The sequence below is a fragment of the Carlito syrichta genome, unplaced genomic scaffold (genome assembly GCF_000164805.1).
Source record: "Carlito syrichta isolate Samal-C Ts95f unplaced genomic scaffold, Tarsius_syrichta-2.0.1 Scaffold298871, whole genome shotgun sequence".
Classification (NCBI taxonomy): Eukaryota; Metazoa; Chordata; class Mammalia; order Primates; family Tarsiidae; genus Carlito; species Carlito syrichta.
In genome coordinates this window covers 687,927-710,120 of record NW_007242967.1, presented here as the reverse complement: position 1 = coordinate 710,120, position 22,194 = coordinate 687,927, and the positions used below count along the sequence as shown (strand labels likewise).

The window sequence follows — 22,194 nt, the reverse complement described above, 5'->3', positions numbered from 1 at the left end:
AGAACAGCTGCTGAAATACTGGGAGAAGTGTGAGCTCTTTGGGAGTATGAGGTCTTCGATGGATTTGCAGGAAGGTGGCCAGGCATAAGTGACTTGCTTCTGTAATCCCAGCACTTTGGGACGCTGAGATGAGAGGACTGCTTGAGATCAGGAGTTCGAGATATGCAGGAAACTCCTAGTGTAAGGAGCTGGGGCACTCGAGTAAGCCAGGGTTCCAAGAAGTAGGAGACCTTGGCTTGTCCTCCCAGGAGTCCATGCAGAACTGAGACCCCATAGTGGGTGTCAGGTCTGGGCTGTCAGCCCAGGAAGGTGAGCTGTCTGTCTCAGGCAGACTTCTTTTTCCAGACGGCATTCCCCTTGTTTTCAGGCCCTTGATTTCAAAGTGAAGTCTCTGGAACTTCACATGCACACACACAGACAAAGATGCTTTGAACTTTGTGACTTTCTTGTCTTCTAAGGGTAGATGATGATGTGGGATGCATTTTTACTCTTTGCAGTTCAGTCATGCATCACTTAACAGGGATATGTTCTGAGAAATGCATCTTTAGGTGATGTCATCATTGTGCGAACATCATAGAGTATACTCACACAAACCTAGATGGCATAGCCTACCACATACCTGGGCTACCTGTGCTAGCCTGTTGCTTACAGGGTTCAAACCTGTGCATCTGCAACTGTACTGAATACCGTAGGCAATTGTAGCACAATGGGAAGTGTTTATGCATCTAAACATAGGAAAGGTACAGTAAAAGCACAATATTATAATCTTATTGGACCTCTGCCATATATGCTGTCTTATTGTTGAGCAAAGTGTCATTATGAGGTACATGACCACATCTGAGATTCTGTAGCTGTTGTGAGAGAATGTTTTGTTGAGAAAGTGCTGTTATACTGTAATTTTCAATAGTGCTTCTTAGAGGGAAAAATCTAATAAAATTTAATGAACATGAAGGTACTTCTTCCAGCAGTTGAATGTCATTGCATATTGGTGATGGCGATGGCTCCATGTAAACCAGTCTAAACCACCTTACCAGTGTTTTTGTTTTTATTTTAGTTTTAAAAAGACATTTGAGCTGGATGCAGTAGCAGGTGCTATAGTCCCCGCTACTCTGGAGGCAAGGGAGCGGGGAGAGGGGTCCTTAAGATAGGAGTCAAGGCCAGCTTGGGCATCATAGCTAGACCTCATCTCTTTAAAAAAACATAAAAAAGATATTATTTGGAGGATAGTTGCTCTTAAGGGACTTTTGTGTTAAATTGCTAATTTATGTTTTCCTCAAAGAGTTTGAAAGTTCAAATGGAAGGAAATTGAATTTAACTCATGGGCAAGAAATGATTTCCTCAAACAGTTCTCCAACTTCCTTTTGAGCAGCAATAATATATTTTAAAAAAACAGTTAAATCTAGTACCTCATGTTATTTCATGAATAAAATGTTTACAAGTTCCAATTTGTACATTCTGACTCATTGCTTATAGAAGACAACAGTGAAGCTGTCTTCATGAACACAGAATAGGGCCTTAGAGTCTCCAACTTTCAATTTTATGTCTGCATTTTCATTCAGTTAATTTTTGTTCTATTTAATTGGTATCAACAAAACCTGAGCTACTCAGGTAAGTGCTCCTTCTCCTTTTAACCTATCAACTACTTGCCACTTCAAGATCCAGAAGTGGTGAAGTGAAAGGAATAGTGGGACATCTACAATACAGGCACATTGGCTCATGCCTATAATCCCAGCATTTTGGTGGGACGAGGCTGGAGGATCACTGGAGCCCAGGAGTTTGAGACCAGCCTGGGCAACATAATGAGACCTGGTCTCCACAAAAAAAAAAAAAAAAAAAAATTAAAAAATTAGCCAGGTGTGGTGGTGAGCACCTTTTGTCTCAGCTACTCAGGAGGTTAAGGCGGGAGGATCGCTTTAGCCCAGGAGTTCGAGGCTGTGGTGAACTGTGATCATGCCTCTGTACTCAAGCCTGGGCAACAGAGTGAGAGAGTTTTAAAAAAAAAAAAATTTCTTTTTTTGAAGTTGAATCAGTATAAGCAATTACTCTCATCTCTTAAGTGTTTTCAGATAGAAACCGCCTACATCATGGTAAGCATTGAATCTGCTGTAATATGTCCTGAAGAGTGAGCTGGTTAACTGTTGGTATTGCTTACCTGTGTCACACAAAAACTGGCTCGTTGCTTGTCTGTGTGATTTTCAGGTGCAAATACAGGACAAGGTTGTTGAAAGTCAGTGTGAAGCTGCAGCTTTCCAGCCTTTCAGTCTAAACTGCCAAAGGTGGGTTCTGCATGGCACAGGAGTTGCCCTGACACAGCCACAGTCACAGCCACGTGCCTTTGGTGTCTCATTCAGTGGGTCGCATACTCGTGAGTGCAGGTTGATTGTTATTAGGACACAGCTTCAAAAACAGTTACCCATTTAAAAAAATATGTAAAGCAGCCATGTAAAACTCCCTGAAGCCTCCCTGGAAAAATGTTCCCTGCAGCCCGCTTTGACACCCTGCTACTCCAAGGCCCCAAGCCTGTAAGAACCCATAAACCCATACCTTGGCCAGCATGTGACATTTTCTACTAGACTTCAGTTTTCTCATCTTTAAAGCTGTGACTCTATGTCACATTTTTCTAGAATGTCACATGCTCTGTGGATCTGCCGACTCAGCTCTTTCTGCATCTCAGGAAAACTCCTTTATCTTTTGTTTTTGAATTAATTGTCTTCTGGTTTTTTTGTTGGGGCTTTGTGGTCAGAGACACCATTTATCCCTTTGTTTAGGTACATTTGTCTGCCGATGAACATCTCTCTTAAATGCTTTCTCTGTCTTTCTCATCTCATTGACTGTTTTAAGCCATCCCTTTGTGTCAGAAACCCAGCCTTCAGCCTTGTCTCTTCTGCTTCTCGGTTTTTCTGATTTTCTTCATTCGTTCCCAAATGTCGTTTTGATTCTCAGTTCTGGAGGTTTCCATTTCATCTCATCATTGTTTCAAATTCTCATCCTGGAGTTCTTGTCTCATGGAATACTTGTTTCTTGTTAAGTCACATTGGAGCTGGACGCTGTGGTAGGGGGTTTCCTTCTACTTTGAGTCTTTTCTTCTCCATTGGCACTTCATTTCTTGATCTCTTCCCTTCTTTCCTCCCTTCTCTACTGTCCTCATGTTTCCTCCTGGGGTACCTTTGCTTAATATCCTTGCTGTTTTTATTCTTTCTCTCCCTTGGACGGACCTATCCAGATGCTCTTTTTGCTGAGACTGGTGCTAACTGCTGGAGAGGCTTTCCTCTAGTCCTGAGCCAGATCTAGGCTGTTGGAAGTTCCCCGCCATCCTGCTTCCTGTGAATAGGAGACAGTGGGGTGGAGGAGATGCCCCTTGTCTTGAGTGCCCTAGATCAGAAGGGCCGGGGGCCATTCTATGCACATTCCCACTTGCCAGACCTCGAATACACACCCTAGTCAGCTACAGAGGAGCATTTGGACATCAGGTGAGCTTTGCTGCCTATGTTGCAGGATCCGAGACTGGACATCATTCTCCTTGAGGTTACAGTATCAAATGGGCAAGTTGCATCCTGCTTGTCCCTCTGTAGAGTGTGAGAATTGCCAACAAATGAAGGTGGTTCACTCTTTATTAGAGACTAGGGTTCTTTGGTAATTTACCATGTGTCCTCTACCAGATTTCCTTTACTCATCCTGGGGGTGGGGGTGTATATTATCACACCCCTCCCCCTACCACCCCCCTCCCCATAGTAGGTCACTTCCCCAACTCTCTGTAACACCAGCATTTTCTTTGAGAATCTTTGCCGGCTCTTCACTTTCAAAGCTTACTGATTTTCGCTCCTCAGTTGGGACACAGAGAAAGATGTGACTGTGACTGTACTTTTTGTTTCTTCCCTCTACACTTTGGGGTGAAGTGATCTGGAGTGCTGCTGGCTCAGGGTAATGGTGGGACGAGGAGCCAGGCGGGCCCCTCCCCCTGCTCAAGTCTTCCTTTTCATTCCTTAGTGCCAGCATTTTCAAGGTTTATTACATAAAGCCATGTCTTTTGTTGGATGATGCGTTTTCCCCTGGTTTTTATTCCCCCCACCTCTCATTTTATTATTAGGAATTGATGAAAGCAAATTCAGTTACAGTGAAGTTTGAATCTGCCATCTAACCTGGAACTTTCTTTTTCTATCTTCCTTTTTTACCCTACTGAGATCTGGGTTAAATCAAGCCACTAGGGGTTGTGGCCAAGGAAATAGTGTGTTAAATGCTCACTTCACCTTGGGTCAGAACCCCAGAGTGTTCCTCCCACAGACGTCTTAAGCAGTCCTCATGTGTTGGCTTCTTATTCACTGTTAGTACATTTTTATAATAGTTAATTTTTGTTTCACAATGTAAGTTTAAAAAAAAATTGGCAGAGCAAATGAAATCTGATTCGGTTAAATTTTGTAAACCAATATGTTACCAATAAAGCCTTTTTCCCAGTGTGAAAATAATATGTAGTCCAAAATTCTTTTTAAATGTCACAATACCAAACTTTTCCAAAACCCCAACATTAATAAGTTACGGACCTCAGTATTTTTATCAAAGTTAAAAGTGCCAAATTATTTTTTAAAAATTTCTGGCATATTCATGATTAATTTTTTTGTATGCGCTTAGGGAGAAACACGATTTGTGGTCCTTTTCAATGAATTCCTCTCATTTCACTTTTTAAAAATAACTGGGAAACAATAAAGCTTGCAGATAGTCTTCCTGTTTTTTCATGGCACAAAGTCACAAAGAAGGAAATTGTAGGTAAATTTTGAAAATATTTGCATGGAAGAGAAGCTCTGCCTCATGGCCAGAGGAGACCCTGTACCTGCATCTGGCTTCCTCCTCACCTTCCTTCCTTCTAGCCTGAACAAGATGGTGCTGGGTGGTGGCTTACACCTGCCTGGAGAATCCCAGCTGCTCCGTTGCGTCTTGATCACCTACTAAAATGATGCTCCCACCACCACCAGTGGAAAAGGGAAATAGTGTGCTCTCCAAATGCAGTTTTTAGCTCAAGAATAATTTTCATCCTTTGCTCATGCATGAAAAAGTAAAGATAAAAATCAACAGTAGGGTCAGTCTCAGTGGCTTACCATTTAGCACTTTGGGAGGCCAAAGTGGGTGGATTGCTTGTGCCCAGGAGTTCGAGACCAGCCTAGGCAACATAGTGAGCTCTTGTCTCTTAATAAATTAAATAAATAAATAAATTAGCCAGGCATGGTGGGATACTCCTGTAGTCCCAGCCACTTAGGAGGTTAAGGCAGAAGGATCCCCTGAGCCCTGGAAGTCAAGGCTGCAGTGAGCTGTGATCATGTCACTGCAGTGCAACCTGGATAACAGAGTGAGACCCTGACGCTGATAAAAAAAAAAAAAAACAGTAAAATATGAAATTTAGACAGGTGTCTTTCTTTGTAGTTTCCTAAGCATGGCAATGATTTTTTAGAGCTCAGGACAGGGACATCCCTTCCCCAAGCTGTGAGTAGAGTAAGGAAAACACAGACTCTCCTGCATCTTTGATGCTGCTGGCCCTATGGATACTAGAAAATGACACGGAGGCTGCCAGGCTCATTCATGTAGGACTTGTCTTAGCAGAAGTTCATGTAGAAGGCAGGAGTGGTAAGAACCAGTCAGGGCATCTGGATGCCTTACTCTTTTTGCATGCTGGCTGTGGAGGTCTCTTGGTCGTTGTCTGAACTTCCTTTCCTCCTGAGTAGATCTGGATATGGACAACAATGTTTGCATCACAAGATGTCGTGAGGGACAATGGGATGATGCAGGAAGAGAAGCGCTTTGTAAACTGAAGTGTGAGGCTCGCTGCCATGGCCTGGGCTGCTGCTTGGAGAACTGTTAATGATACGTTGATAGCTTTCAGTCCAATTAGCCAAAATGATAGAAGCAGAAATGCCAAACATCTGTTACAGTGTTTACTCCCAAAAGAGCTCTCTTTTTTTGGAATAGGAAAATTCAGCTTGCTCTTTTTTTTTCTCCTCAAAGCAGAAATGACAGCATTGATGACCCACTTCCCATGCCTCTCCATGTAGATGGCACCTGTATTTAAGATGGCTGCCTTGTAGCCCCTATCTTGGCGTGACTTGAGATACTTGAAGGAACCCATTTGTTGTACTTTTTCTTTAGCATCCCCAATTTAAAACCGGTCCCCACGGTGAGACCAGGACTCAGAATAGTAATCTTGAAACCGGCTGTGAATGGATTGTCAGGGGCACCCTTAAGACTTAAAAAAAAAAGCTGTATCCTTTTTCTCCTGCTTTGCTGTTCATGCATAGGGAACACATTCTCATCACTATTTTGGTGACTGTGCCCGGTTCTGCCTCTCACACACTTTGCTACGTTGTCAAACACATTTTAGGGAGCAATTAAGACCTTGACTCACTGAAGAATATAAGCTCAAGCAAGCAAAGGCACTCAGGGTGGTGTTCAGGTTTTCTGGGAACCCTGAGAACTTGCCTTTGGTGTGAACCAGAAACCTAATAAATAGCACTTGAGGGCTGAGTTCAGACAAGAGGCCCACAGTGCTCTGTGTTGAAGCATCTGCGACAGGGGGAAAGCATCCACTTCTGCCATCCCATGGACTCCGCTCAGAAAATCAAGCTCAGGAAAGATGCTTCGTCCTGTTCTCACCCCCTCTGGCTGCACGCAGAGCACTCTGTGTGGTGCTGTTGACCTCTGGTGACCTTACCATGTCCTGGAAGCACAGATTTAAGCCAGGTAGAGACTCTGCTTTCGCTTCTCACTGGGATGCAATTACAGCTGCCGAGTGATCTGGTAGCACCTGTGGTCTCCCCATGTTCCCATGTCAGGTATCTGTGGCCAGTCTCCTGTCCAGTTCTCCAGCCTGGGAGGGGAGGGGCCAAAGGCCTGGGGTGGGCTTGCCCCTGGCTGAGGCACTTGTCTAGCACCTGTACACAGGTATGCTGAGTCCAGTACATGTCTGTGACTTCTGTCAAGAAGGCCAGGTTGGGGAGACTGAAGATACTTTTTGAAAATACAGTTATCCCTGATATATGCATCAAATAATAATTGGCAACAAAGAAGATAGAATATCACTCATGAGACAAGTTTGTAGTATGGGCCCTGGGCCAGCCTGTCCATAAAGTGCTAGGAATGCACAGTTGGGTAAGATGGACCTGCAGGAAAGTGAGTAGAAATGGACATAAAGCAGGTATTTGAAAATCTACATGAAACATGAAACGGGATTACAGTTTGGTGGTATCTTCTAAAACTTGGTAGAAAAGATACAGTGATGGATGAGATGGTGGGTTTGAATTTAATTAGTAATGACAGTGACAGGACCTTCTGAATACCAGCTTGTTGCCAGCCATGCTTTCATCTTAAGGCTTTTCCGCCTGTCATTAAAGTAGTTAAAGTGAAGAATATAAAATGAATTTTAAAGTATTACTTTACCTGTGAGCCCATTTCTGCAATGCCTTATGGTCCTGTCCAGTTGAGCCTCCTGTTTATCAGCAGTGCCCTGGAGTCCTTATTTATCCCCCACCCCCGGTAACTTTAACGTCCACCAGGTTCATGTTCCCCAGAGAGGTGGGGCAGCCAAGGGATGCTGGCATTGCAGGGAGCTTCCACAGCCCCCCAGGGACAGGCTGCACTCCTCCCCTCTTGCTTCAGGGGTGACCCAGAAGAGTGGGACCTGGGACCAAAGTGAGGTGAGATGGTAAAGCCTCATCAAGACTGACTCCTGGAGTCCACGGAACACGAAGGGCCTCCACCACCTGTGTTTGCGGTTCCTCTAGCAGGGGAGGGCTGGAGCTAGGGACTGGATAGGGATTTGGCGCCTGGTGGCTGGGCTCAGAGGAGCGTGTGTGGGGTTCAGAATGCAGGGCTAGGACGTTGTTGTGGCCAGGACCTCTGTGAAGTGTGTTTGGGGAAGGAGGGACTGAGAGGCTGGAAGTGTGTGCAGGGGCAGGTGGGTAACTTGTGCAAAAACCTAGGAGAGACATGTAGTTTCAGTGAATATGAGATGGTAGGGAAGGATGGAAAAGGAAGGTTTTAAAATATTCTGGAGGTAAGATAATTTGGGGGGTGGATAGTGAGGATCCATACTTACTGAGCCTTCCTGAGTCCCAAGCAGTGTTCTTCTAAGTGCTTTCATGTATTAACTCATTAAAAGGAAAACTCTGTTGACTAGCCCCATTTCACAGCACTAGGTAGTTCAGTCACTGGCCAGAATACTAAGGGCTTGGCAGGGACTTGAACCTGGTAGGCTGATGCCCAGGCTCATGAAACAGGGCATGAGAGAAAAGATTTTTCCCAAAGTAAAAAGTAATAGATTTCCTTTTCAAACCTTTTTTGTTGTTGTTGTTGGAGACAGGGTCTCTCTGTGTTACCTAGGCTGGAGTACAGTGGCACAATCACGGCTCACTGCAACCTCGACCTCCTGGGCTCAGGTGATCCTTCCACCTCAGTCTCCCAGGTAGTTGGGACACAGGTGCATGCCATCATGCCTAGCTAACTTTTTTGTAGAGATGAGGTCTCACTATGTGGCCCAGGCTGGTATCAAACTAACTCCTGGGCTCAAACAATTATCCCACCTCCCAAGGTGCTGGAATTACAGGTATGAGCCTGGCCTATTTTTCTTAAAAGGTTGAATGCAATCCATCTCACCAAGAAATAGCAGGTTTTCAGCATCTCTTTTTTAAAAATGGAAATAGTATTGCTTACAGTCACCACTTTTGCACATTTTTCTATTGCAAACAGGTTTATTCAACGTTAAATATATCTTTCATAAAAACAAGTGATAACCCTTGGCAGGAATTCTGAATGACACTGGGCGCCATTCAGAACACTTTGTGTCAACTTGTTACTCCTCACCTGTCAAGACATTCTCCCATTTTATAGCTAGGGACACTGAGGTGGAGAGAGGTGAATACGTTACATGAGGCCACGTGGCTGGTGTGTGGCAGCACCAGTATTCAGACAGAGCTAGGCCAGTGTCAAGAGTTTGTGATGGGACCATTAACAGATGTGCCACACCAGGGAGGGAATGGGGAGATGGGGAGGGTGGGTGTCTGCCGTGTGTCAAGTGTTTCCTAGCTCATTTTGTGTTCACACCAGCTCTGCCAGAAGGAGAGCTGTGATTTGGGAACCTTAAGACGTTTCAGATCTCCCTGTGGCTGGAGTGGCTGGATCCTGCATCCTGACTGGCCTGGTTGTGTCCCCCTGTCCTCAGCGGCTCTTCACTTGATTGTTTTCTATAGACTCTTTTCAGTGATGAGGAGACACCAAAATGAGAGTTTATCTGTTTTAACATTGGGAGGCTTTCTTTGGGGGCTTGTTATGGAGCAAGCTGAACAGCAAATTGAACCAATGTGCTGCCTTTTTACATCAACATAGGTGTGAGTGTGAGTGTATGTGTGCGTGTGTATGTGTGCATGCACACTTGCAGCATAGGGTCAGTCTCTCAGCCAGCCCATTCTGGCCACAGAGGATAGCTGCCCCTCTGGAGGGCTTCAGACACTTCTTGGGGTCGGGGTGGGGACTCTCTGCTTCTCGGGCACTGTAGTGGCCTAGACCCAGGTTTCTAGGAGGGAGGGTGCCCGTCGTGCGGGAGGGAATCAGATGTGGCTCTGGGTAGCAGAGAGCTGGCAGCCTCTGGGACCAGTGGGGGGGCTCTGACAGCATTGTCCTCTGGGGTCCAGTTGTTTGGGGGGTTAGACAGGGTTTCTTGAAGGCATCTGCACAGAGGAGCCCAAAATGAGAGCTAGGATCTGATATGATCCTCTCTAATCATTCAGTCTCCATGAGGGTTATCACTAGGCAGACTCGAAGGCCAGAGTCTCGAAAGGTGTTTTGTCTCTGGAGAAGGCAGAGGAGCCCAGGTGGAGCCTTCCCCGCTGTGCAGAAAGGAAGGCCTGACCGTCTGCAGCACTGTGGGCAGTTTTGGGCCCCTCCCATGCCCACTGTCTTTCTTCGTCCTTCCTGTTCCAGCAGAGTCCCTGGTGGTTTCTCGCTAACCCAGCGTGGTCTCTAACGCCTCCTTGTCAGCCTGCTGCTCTGTCTCCACCTGTGCGGAGATCCCATCCAGTAGTTTCTGTCTAACCCGTGTGTAGTAGTCGAGCACCCTTCCCTTAATGTGAACTGTGACTACAGAAACACCATTCTCATGATGTTCTGTGTGTTCCTTTCAAGAACTGGGTTTCTCTTGAGGAGAATACAGGTTCTCAGTCCTTTCATTGACCAAGAGTTTGTAGACCAGGCACCTGTTCAGCATGAAAAACTGGTTTCAGTTTTGTGAACCCAACAAGAGAATGGCAATTTCATTGTTCTCGGTTTTCCAGTGAGTGAGAATACCTGAATTTACATAGAAAGCCTACATGAAAATTCCATATTTCTCGGCCATTGGTGACTAGAAATGAACATGGATTCTTAAAGACAAATATTTAAATCTAAGTTCAATTCAGTGGTTGCTGGAGACATCCGAAATCCACTCCTAAACACTGAGTTAGCTGCCTCCAGGACGACAGCCTAGGGTGTATTTTTCCACAAGCGAAGCCCACGTCTGTTTGCCCTCCTCACGCTCTGTTGTTCTTTTGTAACAAGGTTTTTTGTGTGTGTGGCAGGTGGCAGGTTCAAGAAAGAGATTGTTGTTGATGGACAGAGCTATCTACTGCTGATTAGAGATGAAGGGGGCCCCCCGGAGGCGCAGGTGAGTATTACACACATTGGGAGCCAACTTTTTCCTATTCTTTTTAAGGTTCTGATTCAACAGGTATTTTTAGAAATGAAAAGGGGGAGGGGGGATCCCATAAAGATGCCTCTGTGACTGCAGTTTTTCTCTCCTCTAAGAGAGTAAATCTGTTGCTTTTTCAGGCTGACTCCTAGAAAGAAGTTGGGTCTTTCCGGCTGAGTTTTATGCTTTTTGTGTTTTTGTGTTTTTAAGAAGGAAGGAAAAGTACTCTCTGTGCCCTGATTGTCAAGCCAGTTGACCTGGCATCTGGAAATTCCTGTAGTTTTGTTTATTTGGTTTTTGGCTTTTTCCTTTAAGTGATTTGCTCTCTGGAGCAATGAGATCATTTAGAAAGTTTGCTGGGTAGCATTTGGAGTCTCACTTTCTTTCTGTCCCTGACAATGAGGGGTTGGCATCTCCTTGCCTCTCTGGCTGTCTTGGCCCAAGGCAGTGTCCTTGGAAACTGATGTGCAGCATATTGTTATTTCTTTGAAAATTCCTCGAAAGATGGGCATTCTTGAAAGAAAAAAGTACAAGTGTGGAAAACCACCACCAGGGATGGTGGGTGGGGACCATGGGGGCGTTTCTGGGCAGGCTGTGGGGGCTGGAGGAGGAGCACCATCTCACCCTGAGGGGGTCCAGTAAGCCTCCCTGGACCGTCTGAAGAGGAAACTGAGCATCAAATGGAAAGCTTCGGGGTTTGAAAGGCTCTGGCAGAAGGGAGGGTTGACCTTCCGTTGGCAAGACTGCCCTGGCTTGGTCAGGGCAGAGGGTGGTCCTGCCAGGAGCAGGAAGACCCGGAGAGACTGTGCGGTCTGTGTTCTCTGAAGATAGAGTGGCCTAAGTGGGAGTAGGATAAGGGGTCTGTTCCTGAGAGGGGCACAAGACATGGCATGCCCAGGAGGAGGGCATTAGTGTTGCAGCAGCGTGTAACAAAAGTCAAGCATCCGGCAGGCCTGGCTGAGGGGGATCCCAGAACCCTTGCTGGCCTGTCTCCTGGGCTTGCAGAGACAATTCGAGACCCTTCGAGGCATCTCTCTCCTGGAGCCTTCTCACTCAGCCCCTGCTTTCCTCCCTTTCTCTCCTAGTTTGCGATGTGGGTGGACGCTGTTATATTTGTCTTCAGCTTGGAGGATGAAATAAGTTTCCAGACTGTTTACCACTACTACAGCCGAATGGCCAACTATCGAAACACAAGCGAGATTCCTCTAGTTCTGGTGGGAACCCAGGGTGAGTGATGTCCCTGCATGGACTGTTTTTTAAGGCGAGGAGTCCAACAGTGGATTCGTGGCCTGTATTTTCAGTATAGAGGGATTTTTAAATGGTTTAAAGAAGGAATATGAAGACCCTGGGGAATTTTTCTGATGAAAATTTACAAAACTGAAATTAACAGTCACATTTCCTGGGCTGATTCTGTCTAGAAACTGAAAACAAAACAACCTGAAACAATCTGAAACAGCCTGAAAATAAAACACACCTAAATACACATCTCAAGGGCTTTAGCAAAAATAAGATCTATTTTCTCATGTTTTCTGTGTTTTAACTCTGTTTTATAAAATGATTTATAAGCCATTAAAAAGCTGATTTTAACTTCTGGTGCATCTTTAAAATGGCACTGATTTCTGACATATGGCAGAGTTTTGCTTTATTCTGTTTTATTTGTGTCTTAATTTTAATTTAGCAAGTCGCTCAGAGAGTATAGCATTATACTGGGCACGTTTCTTGTTTTCTTCCAGGTCACTTAAAACTTGTCTTGGTCTCTTAGTAAAGTGACCTTCATGTGGAATCAGACACAGCATCACAGCATCTTGTTGATCACAGATTTACGGTTGTGGTGGTATCTTTGGGGTCTAAGGTGTTGCATAGCATGTTTTTATTTCTTAGTCTTTTTTTAAAAGTACGTATCTTGATTGTGTCTTTTAGCATGTTTCAGTGTGTTAATGTCATATAATTTTAGGTGCTTTGGAGTTAAAGCCTTTTTGTTGGTTACATATTTTTTAATATGATATGGATTTTTCAGATCAGCCTGGACTTTAAGAGTGTCAGCTCAGTGGGTCAGCCAACCCAGCACCAGAGAGGGTCCGCTCTAGGGGCTGGTAAGCCTAGCCCTGGAAGTATTAACTCTAATGGACGGGCAAACCAACCCTGGGATTGTTACTGGTTTGGTGGGCTGGCAAGCCTAGCCCCTAGAGTGTTGGCTTTAATGGGCTGGCAAGCCAAACCCTGAGAGTGTTGCTAATTTGTGGGCTGACAAACCTGATCCCTAGAGTATGTCAGCTTCAGATTCTCGCCTTCTTCCAACAGCTCTCCCAGTTCTGCCGGCTCAGTTGACTGGCAAGCCAACCTCTGGGGTGCACTGCTCTTTGACTCCAGTGATCTTCTGCAGCTCTTCAGGTCGGGTTCTTATCTTGTGCCCAGGAGGAATGAGGAACACAGACAGCCAGAAAGTGAGAAAGCAGGATTTATTAAGAGGACAGAGAAGCTCCCGCAGTGGGAGGTCCCATAGAATGTTTTTAAAAATCGGATGAAGGGTAACTTTAAGACCATTTAGTCAGAAATATGGGTAACTTACAAGATAATTATGTCAAGAAAAAATATACTGTTTTTGCTAATTACTGTAGGATTAGCATATCAGGTATGCCTTTCACGCCTTTATTTAAGACTGTGTGTTGAGAGAAACAAAGTAGTACAAAATAAACTAGCATTTTCTTGGTGTGCTTGATGTAAAACATTAGAGTTGGGGGTTTTTCATGGAGAACAATACCCCCTCCACACTTTCATCTAAGCATGCACCTAATGGCCACTGGAAACCGGATCCAGGAGGGATTCTTTATGCCTATAGCACCTTCTAGTGGTCACAAGAGGCAAGGACGCACAAATGAAAAGTTCTTGGTCATGTATGCAGAGTTGTCGTATTTGGAATTAGGACTCAGAACGCTTTTTCACTGAGAACTCTCTGTGAATAGTGACAGTTAAACTCCCAGTCTGGACTGGAACCATCAGTATGGTCAGTTGTTCTCTCAATACACACTAGTGTTCTTCTGTCAGTAGGAAGTAAGGTGAAGTATCTGAGACCTCAGGTGTTGGGGCTGCACCCACTTGGGCATGACGAGCTATTGGCCATGTGCCTGTGGCCTCTACCTATTATGGTGCTGGTGCGTTAAACAGGAATTCCTGGAAGGTGCTCCATGCATCCATGGGTACATGATACTATCTAGTAGCGCTTGCTTTTGTTCCTTACATTTCAGTATATGGACAGTTTTACGAGACTGTGCTTGGTATCCAGAAGCACATCACTCTGTCCCAGTCACTGGAGATGTGCATGTCCCTTTGGGTCTTCTGCCTGAGCTGATGGGGCCCATAGTGCATCCTGCCAGGTTCTATCTGTGAAGGAGGCTGTGGATGACTACTTAGACACTTTGGGGAAACCCTAATGAAGTTAAGTGCCTGGGTTGAAAGAAGCTATCCCATTTATTCCCACTAATTCTATAAACATCTATTGATCTATTAGAGAATACCTAGGAAGGCCACAGGTCTGAATCAGGGAGTGCATGTGCGAGGGTGGCTCTCGAGGGGGAGCTGGTGAGCAATGACCGCACATCCACTTGTGAGGTTTTAGCCTTCTCACATCCACTTGTGAGGTTTTAGCCTGGCCACATCGCAGATGAAAGGAAAGGACTGTTCCAATTAGGGACCCTCTCCATCCTTGACCAGACCATGCAGTGCACCCTAAAGCTGGATGGCAGGAAGACGGCATGAACGTGGGCCTCTGAGAGTCTACCATGTGCAAACCGTTCTGTGAACCCTGTGTTCTTGGTGCTTTTGCGCTGGCTTCTCGGGATGCCAGAGACACAAGGAGGTCAGGTTATAGGGACAGGAACCCAAACTTTCCTTCCCTGCTGGTTGGGGTAGGTGACTTTAGAGGTCCGAGGTTATGGAATGGAAGAGAACTGAAGAAGAACCAAGTTCACTCCTGAAGGATACCTGTTATGCAGTGGGGTCTCGTCCAGGGTTAGGAGGAACAACCCTGCAGGAACGGGCTCTGGTCCTGGGTGGGGTTCGGGGGGGCGGTGAATGTTCGTCATTGGATAAGATATGACTGCCTGAGCTAACTGTGTATGTTTGTTAAACAGGTTCTGTTTTAAAGATTTGTTAATTAAATTGATTCAAGAGAGAATCGAATTTATAAAAAGTTACAGAGTGGAATGAAAAATGAGACTAGTTTAGAGTGGAAGTGTAGAGTGCAAGTCTAGAAGTCTGTTTCTGTGAAGGGACAGAAATGAACATGGTGTACCTTGAAGCTGAGGTTTGACAAGCATGGAGTGGGTATGTACTGCTGGAAACAGAGGAGCTGTGGAATTGTCAGGGGCCCCAGGCTAGGATAAAATGTAAGCTGGGTTGGATGCTCTGTGACCTGGATTTTCCAAAGTATACTAGAGTGTTTAAAAGTTAGATTTCTTTTTTTTTTTTGAGTTGGCGTCTCACTCCTTCGCCCAGGTTGGAGTGCAGTGGCATGCTCATAGCCACCTCAGTGTCGACCTGCTGGTCTCCAGCAATCCTTCTGCCTCAGCCTTCCGAATAGCCAGAACTACGGGTGTGTGCTACCACACCCAGCTAATTTTTTTTTTTATTTATAGTAGAGACGAGGTCTCGCCAAGTTGCCCAGGCTGGTCTCAAACCCCCAGTCTCAGGCAGTCCACTTGCTTTGGCCTCCCAAAGTGTTGGGATTACAGGCTGAGCCACCGAGCCTGGCCAAGTTATAGATTTCTAACTTTTGTCCTACAGTTTTCTTGGGGGAAAAAAAAAAAAATGGTTTCTACCTTAGGAAAAAAGTGCTTCTTTTCCTTGCATTTTATGAGATGCAAGTGAGATTTACCAATCTATAAGAGAAGAAGCCAGGACAAGGTGTCCTCTGACTAAATGGCGTAGTAGGAGTCCAGTCTGTGAAGGCTGTGCTGGTCATAAAGTTAACTTAACTTAGGATAAGCAAGGAATATCATCCCAAACTTATTTTCATGGGACTAAAAAGTAAAAGAGGAAAAAAGAAAAGAGAAGAGACAGGAAAAAACAAATAATTTCCTCAAGATGTCACTTTTTTATATGCTATAAAAAATGGAGTGCCCCATGTTCTTCCCACTTAAAGATAAATACAATTTAAGAGGTTGTTGTTACCTTGTATGACATTTTTGCTGTTCCTTTACTAGAGAAATTCTGTTAGTGGATTTTTGTTTGAAGAGTTGGTGATTGTTTTCTTTAGCCTTCAAGTTCTCTGGGAAAAAAAAAAAAAGGCTAGAAAAAAGCCTGAAAAGTGCCTGGCACATCACACCACAGCACAGTGGCTGCTAATATCTCAGCTCTTTCTTCTGTGTTACTGTAACCGGTAGTAAGGGAATGAATGGGGTGGGGCCAGGGTTGGGGAATTCTGGCAGTTGAGCTAAAAAAAAGAAAAAAGGCTTGGTTTCTTTTTTGGGAGAATGGGAGCTGATGTTGCTGCTCAGACACCCTCATCTGTGTACAGATGCCACAGGAGGTGGGGACTTTCCCCACCCAATCACCTGTGACCCCGAGAAGTTCTGTAAAAGCTCACTGCTTTTCTGCTTACAGCCCTTCTGGGGCTCCTCTCTCCATATACCTCACTCCTGCCCCTCTTATCCTCACCCCTGTATCTCCCTTAGACGCATCATGTGCCCTGCCGCCCCTCTTTCCCTAGGTGCTCTGCCCCAGGCATTACCTGGTTGCACCCCCACCTGCTGCAGGTAAGGTTTCCCTGAACACTTCCTCTAAACCATAGAGTCATCAAAGCCTCCTAGCCACCTTCCCTACCTAACTCAGCAGCATTGGGACTGTCTCACATTCACAGTCCCTGAAATTCATCTATTTCCTGCCTGCCTCCCTGACTAGAATATCCATTTAACAAGAATGCAGATTGTGACTGTTCTGTTCACTGGGATATCCCTGTGTGTGGAACAGGACCAGACTCCAAATGGGTCTCAGCATTGTTGGCTTTGTGAATGAATGAGTGGACCACACCTGGAAGGATAATTCTAATATGTGCAATGCACTTAGCAGTGTACTCTGAGCAAAGAAGGTGACCTGCAGATAGTGACTATGGTTTCTTATCTTTTTTCTTTTTCTTCTTTTTAAAGTAGTTTCTTCTAGAGCTATATTTAACTCTTATTCATTCTTTCTGGACATTCTTTTATGTCCGTTTCAGAAGCTCTTCTCTAAAACAAATTTCTAATAATGAATAATTAATTATTCTGGTGCTTAATATGATCATTTGGAAGGTAAACTATGTTTTAGAAGCTCTAACTTCTTAAAAGAAATGTACCTCTTCTGAGTAAGATGCAGGTAAGCAACTTGGGGACCTAATGTTGTGGGCAGTCGGTAGAGCTACTCATTGTCACTGTGTTGTTACTTTCTGGTCTTCTGTTCCAGATGCCATAAGTTCCACTAACCCGAGGGTCATTGACGATGCCAGGGCAAGGAAGCTCTCCAACGACCTGAAGCGGTGCACCTACTACGAGACGTGTGCCACATACGGGCTAAACGTGGAACGAGTCTTTCAGGACGGTAAATAAGCATTGCTGTGAATGTATTTGAACTTTATGATGCAGGAGGTGCCTCAAGAGGACAATCTCGCCCTGCCTGCAGGTCATCACGCATGCACATGGGTGGCAGAAATATGTCATTCGACATGAGCGGTTGTATTGAGATGGGAGCACACCATTTGAGAGGTAGTCCCCGGTCCTTTTCCACTTAAAATGATGCGTTTGGAAGAGACAGCCAGGCATCCCTTTGAAACAATCCTGTGATGGAGTCTGTGTGGCACGCTGGATGACCTTTTTGTGTCCAGGATGAAAAATTTCTTGAGCTATTGTTCATTCACGTGCTCTGTCAGATGTGCACCCGTGCCATTTCTACGTTGTAATTGCTCATTCTCAATCCAGTTCCATCCTTGAGAAAGGCTTAAATATTTGATGATGTTAGGCTTTGATGAGAATAAACTGAAAGAGTCAAGTTTGGACCAAAAAAAAAAAAAAAATCACTTGCTAGGATTCAGGGTGGAAAACAGGGCCCACATTTCGGAATTGTTCTTATTTTATTATGTTTGTTATTGATCACCCACCTCCGGGAACAACCATAAATCAGACAGGAAATTCTCCTAGAGAAGTGTCAGGATCTGCAGGGAGAGAAACATGCACATGAATGTTTTTAGTGCTCATATCCAGCTGTGAGTGGGACCATGACAGTGGGAGGTGGTGGTGGGTGGGGTGGGCTCTTGCTTCAGAGGTAGAAAAGTCTCAGGAGTAAAATGAGATTCTTTTTTCCTTTCCTTTTTTTTTGAGTTGTAGTCTCACTCTGTTGCTGGAGTGCAGTAGCATGACCATGACTCACTGCTGCCTTGACTTCTTGACCTTAGGTGATTCTTCTGCCTCTAACTCCCAAGTAGCTGGGACTATGGGTGTACAACACCATGTTAGGCTTTTTTGGGGGGTAGAGATGAGGTCTCGCTATGCTGTCCAGGCTGGTCTCCAACTCCTGGGCTCAAGCAGTCCTCCCAACTTGGCCTTCCAAAGTCCTGGGATTACAGGTGTGAGCCTTCATGCCCATCCTGCTGTGATTCGCTAGAGTTGGAAACTCAGGAGAAGCGAGGTCTGACAGAGTATCTCATTTCTGATGAGAGTCACGGGAAATCAGTCCTAGATTTCTCTCCTTTTCTGGTTCAAATTCATGGTGGCAGAGCTACCTCTATACCCCCTGCTCTGGTGCCATGGGGGTGTCAGGAACAGAGCAGGACAGGCATGCTTGGATTCTTCAGAGACTGCCAGGACTGATTGGAGGGAGAGGCCTTGCTGTTTGCTGACCCTGAAGACATATTGTTTATACCAGGAAACACAGTGATTATGGACTGCTCCTGCTGGCACTTCCTTTACACCTGGCCACCTGTACTTTTCTTTTAAATATTTAAGCTAGTTTTCAGATGAAATTTTAGGAGTTCTACACTTTCACTATTTTACTAAATTCCAAAGATTGTGTCAGTTTTTTGTGTCTGCATCTTCCCCTTTCTTATCCAGGTCTCTACCTCACAGATAATTGCCTATTTTTTAAGCACATTTCTCCTCTTTAAAGTCCTTCACACTGCACGTTTCTCAGCACCTTTTCCTGTGCCAATTCTGAGAAAACGCAGGATCCCTGAGAAACAACATGAAGTGCCCAGGCTCCTACAGCCCCCTCCTTCCATTCACCTTTGTCCTGGGCGCCGTCGTGCCGACTCTGTTGAGGGCATGTCCTGTGGGTAACAGACCTTCATTCCAAACCTGGGGCAGGCCCACACCATGCCGGTGTCTGCAGCTCCTTGAATGCCAGGGACACTTGTGAAGAATTGTGCAAGGAAGCACATGGCGTTCTTCCAGAAGGTGGGCCCTCACAGGGCAGGGTTACTGTTTGCTCTTGCACAGCCCAGTCCCTGTGAGTGTTAAGGTGAAGTATTGTAGGTGATGGATCCTCAAGCTAGCACCCACAGGCCAGGTCAGGCCAGCTGCCCCCCGTGTTCTTTAAATAGACATTTCTTGATAGGTAGTCATGCTCATCTGTCTTTATGGGTTCAGGTTCATGTTGCTCTCCAGTGTAACAGCAGATTTGAGTAGATGCAATGGAGACTTTATGGTCGGTGAACCCCAAAATATCCTCTGGCTCTTTACAGAGAGTCTGCCCATTCCCAATGTCAGTGATCAGAGCTTAGTTGTATGGGCAGGTTTATTCTCTACAATGATTGCTTTACTTTTACATTGATCGTGGTCAGCAAACATGAATTTTCCATAAATTAAAGGGACTCATAAAAATAATCTTACAAATTAATACTGGGGATGGCACTTCCTGCCAAGTATCCTGTCTTAGTCCATTCTGTCTGCTGTGACAGATTATCATAGACTGAAGGTCTTAAAAAACAGCCATCTATTTTTCATAGTTCTGGAGGTTGGGGAGTCCAAGATCAAGGTGCTGGCTTACCTCTGGTGTCTGGTTTGCTGTGTATCTCTTGATGGCTAGCAGAGAGAAAGGAGGCAAGCTCTCTCCTGTCTCTTCTCATAAGGGCACTAATCCCATTCATGAGGGCTCCACCTTCATGGCCTAATCACCTTGCTTAGGCCCCACTCTTAATAGCATTGGGGGTTAGGATTCTAGCATAAGAATTTGAGGGAGGGGCCATGAATATTTAGTTCATTCTACATCCAGAATGTTTGAGGCAGTGGACAGGCAGCCATCTGTGTATTGGAAGTATTTAATTTTCTTCTTCAAGTTGGGGTGTTGGTGAGGGGAGAATGAGGAGTAAGATTTCCAAAGTTGTCATTTTAAAATATTAAAGTGTTTCTACTGCTATGATAACTCACGTGGTACCTCCTCAAGTCATGCTTTGATGAGTGTCAGTTTTCACAGGCTTGGGAGAGTTCTGTTGCATTTTTTATTTCTTGTCTTAGAAATAATATGTTCCTATCAAATATTTAGGCTTTACGGAATTTGAAAAGGAAATAATACCTATCATGCTATAACTTCTGTGACTCTTGTGGTTTTTTTTTTGTCCTTAGAATATTTTTATTTATATGAGGATACATTTTTAAGATAAAAATAGGGTTACTATTCTTTTTTCTTTTTTAATTGTAGAGACTCACTGTGTTCAATTGATTCTCCCACCTCGGCCTCCCAAAGTGCTAGGATTACAGCCATGAGTTACTGCACCCAGCCTGCCCTGTGTATTTTATATGTAAATTATATGATATATATTTTCTTATTTATATATTTTTTACTTAAATCACAAACTCTAATTGTTAGTGATAAAAGTAGTTGCCAACTAAGTAGGGACTTTATTCGGTACTAGCCATCCTTAACAACAACAAAGTAAAAATCCTCAAGGCAAATAAAATTTGTAAAGTTTATAGTTAAAGAAATTAAGGCTCTGAAAAGTTACATAACTTGACTAGAGGTACACAGCCTGGATTGGTTCCCTCATTCTGGGACCCAAGGACCTTGACTTAACCACAACACAACCAATGTTTTCTCTTTAAAATGGAAGCAAACCAGATCCTTGGACCTCGAGGCCACGCTGGCCCTTCCACAGGCCTGGGGGAAGGCCACGATGGCTGCACCCAGCCAGCAAGTTCACTGCTCACTCACCAACTCGGTTGATTTAGACTCTTCTTTTGACTTTCTGGCTCTTTTATGCCCTAGGGCTTACATTTACTTTTTAAAAAATACCTTTTTATCGTAGAAGGAGAAAATAATAGCTTATAGTATCTATGTAATATTTAGCTTATAAATAAAAGAAAACAAGCCAGACGTTTGCACCTGCCCTTGCAGAATCCATGTTCCTTGTTGGCTGGTGCCTAGGTTTATTTCAGAGGCCAGGAACCTTACTCTTTACATCTTTAACTTATGGCTTTTTAGTCAAAAGTCTGTTTCCTGAAACCATAGGAAAATTGCAAAATGAATGACTTAGCGTCGTGTCTGTTTATGTTTCTTTCTTTTTTTTGAGTTGGAGTCTCACTCTGTCACCCAGACTGGAGTGCAGTGGTCGCTCCCGGCCACCGCAGCCTCGACCTGCTAGGCTCCGGCAATCCTTCCATGTCAGCCTTCCGAGTAGCTGGAATTACAGGCATGTGCTACCATGCCCAGCTGATTTTTTGATTTATTGTAGAGATGAGGTCTCGCTGCCCAGGTGGGTCTCGAACCCGCGGGCTCAGGCAATCCACTCACCTCAGCCTACGTTTCTTTCATTCACATAGTTGGAGGGCTACTAGCAAGTGGCTTTGAGGTAGCTGGCAAGGAGGCTCTCTGTTAGTGTCAAGTATGAGGAAGCAGGCTGGTTCACTCACCCACTCACTCATTCATTTGCTCTTCTGAGTGCCAGTTTCCCATACTGTGTACATCTGCTTGGGAGGTAGAGGCAGATTAGGAAGCATAAGGAGGGTCCTGTCCTTCATGAAGTTAAGATCCAATAGGGAGGCTGAACATCAGTTACATAGACACATAGACTTGTATCTTGCCCAGGGTGGAGAAGAATTGTGGCAGACCAGGCTTCCTTCTGTCGGCCCTTCTTAGCAGTCTGAGAGCATCCTTGCTCCTGCTTGCTGGCAAGTTCGTGTGGCAGCATGATCTGGCCTCCACAGGAGATTCCTTTAAGATTCATCTTTAGAGAATTCATATACTCTCTGTCTCTACCTGACCTAGGCAGTTGAATCTGGTTGAGACCTGCTTACCCATCTATCTGTCTGGGTTCCCAGCAAAGCCCTGGGGGCAGCGGTCCCACAGACTCCTTCCTACGTTCCCCCACAGCCATTGTCTCTCTCTTTGTGCCTGCAGTGTCTGGGAGATTAACTATGAATAGGCTTATGCATTTTTAAAACTTAAAACGGTGGGTTTTGTGTTTGGCACTAAATGTTTTAAAAGTCCTTGGTCATTTGCTCTCTTAGGTCCCAGGTGTGTGAAGATAAAGGATTACA

The 22,194-nt window shown here is 44.9% G+C and overlaps 1 protein-coding gene across 3 annotated transcripts in view; it reads left to right on the top strand.

Moving 5' to 3' along the window:
• Positions 1–22,194, top strand: part of AGAP1 (ArfGAP with GTPase domain, ankyrin repeat and PH domain 1) — a 423,994-nt gene that overhangs the window by 56,481 nt on the left and 345,319 nt on the right. For all 3 annotated transcript variants that reach the window (XM_021710731.1, XM_008054710.1, XM_021710732.1), the window contains 3 exons: positions 10,590–10,675; positions 11,785–11,926; positions 17,135–17,269. In XM_021710731.1, the coding sequence (XP_021566406.1) occupies positions 11,791–11,926; positions 17,135–17,269 (271 nt within the window). In that variant the 5' untranslated portion in view covers positions 10,590–10,675; positions 11,785–11,790. The remainder of the gene's footprint in view (positions 1–10,589; positions 10,676–11,784; positions 11,927–17,134; positions 17,270–22,194) is intronic.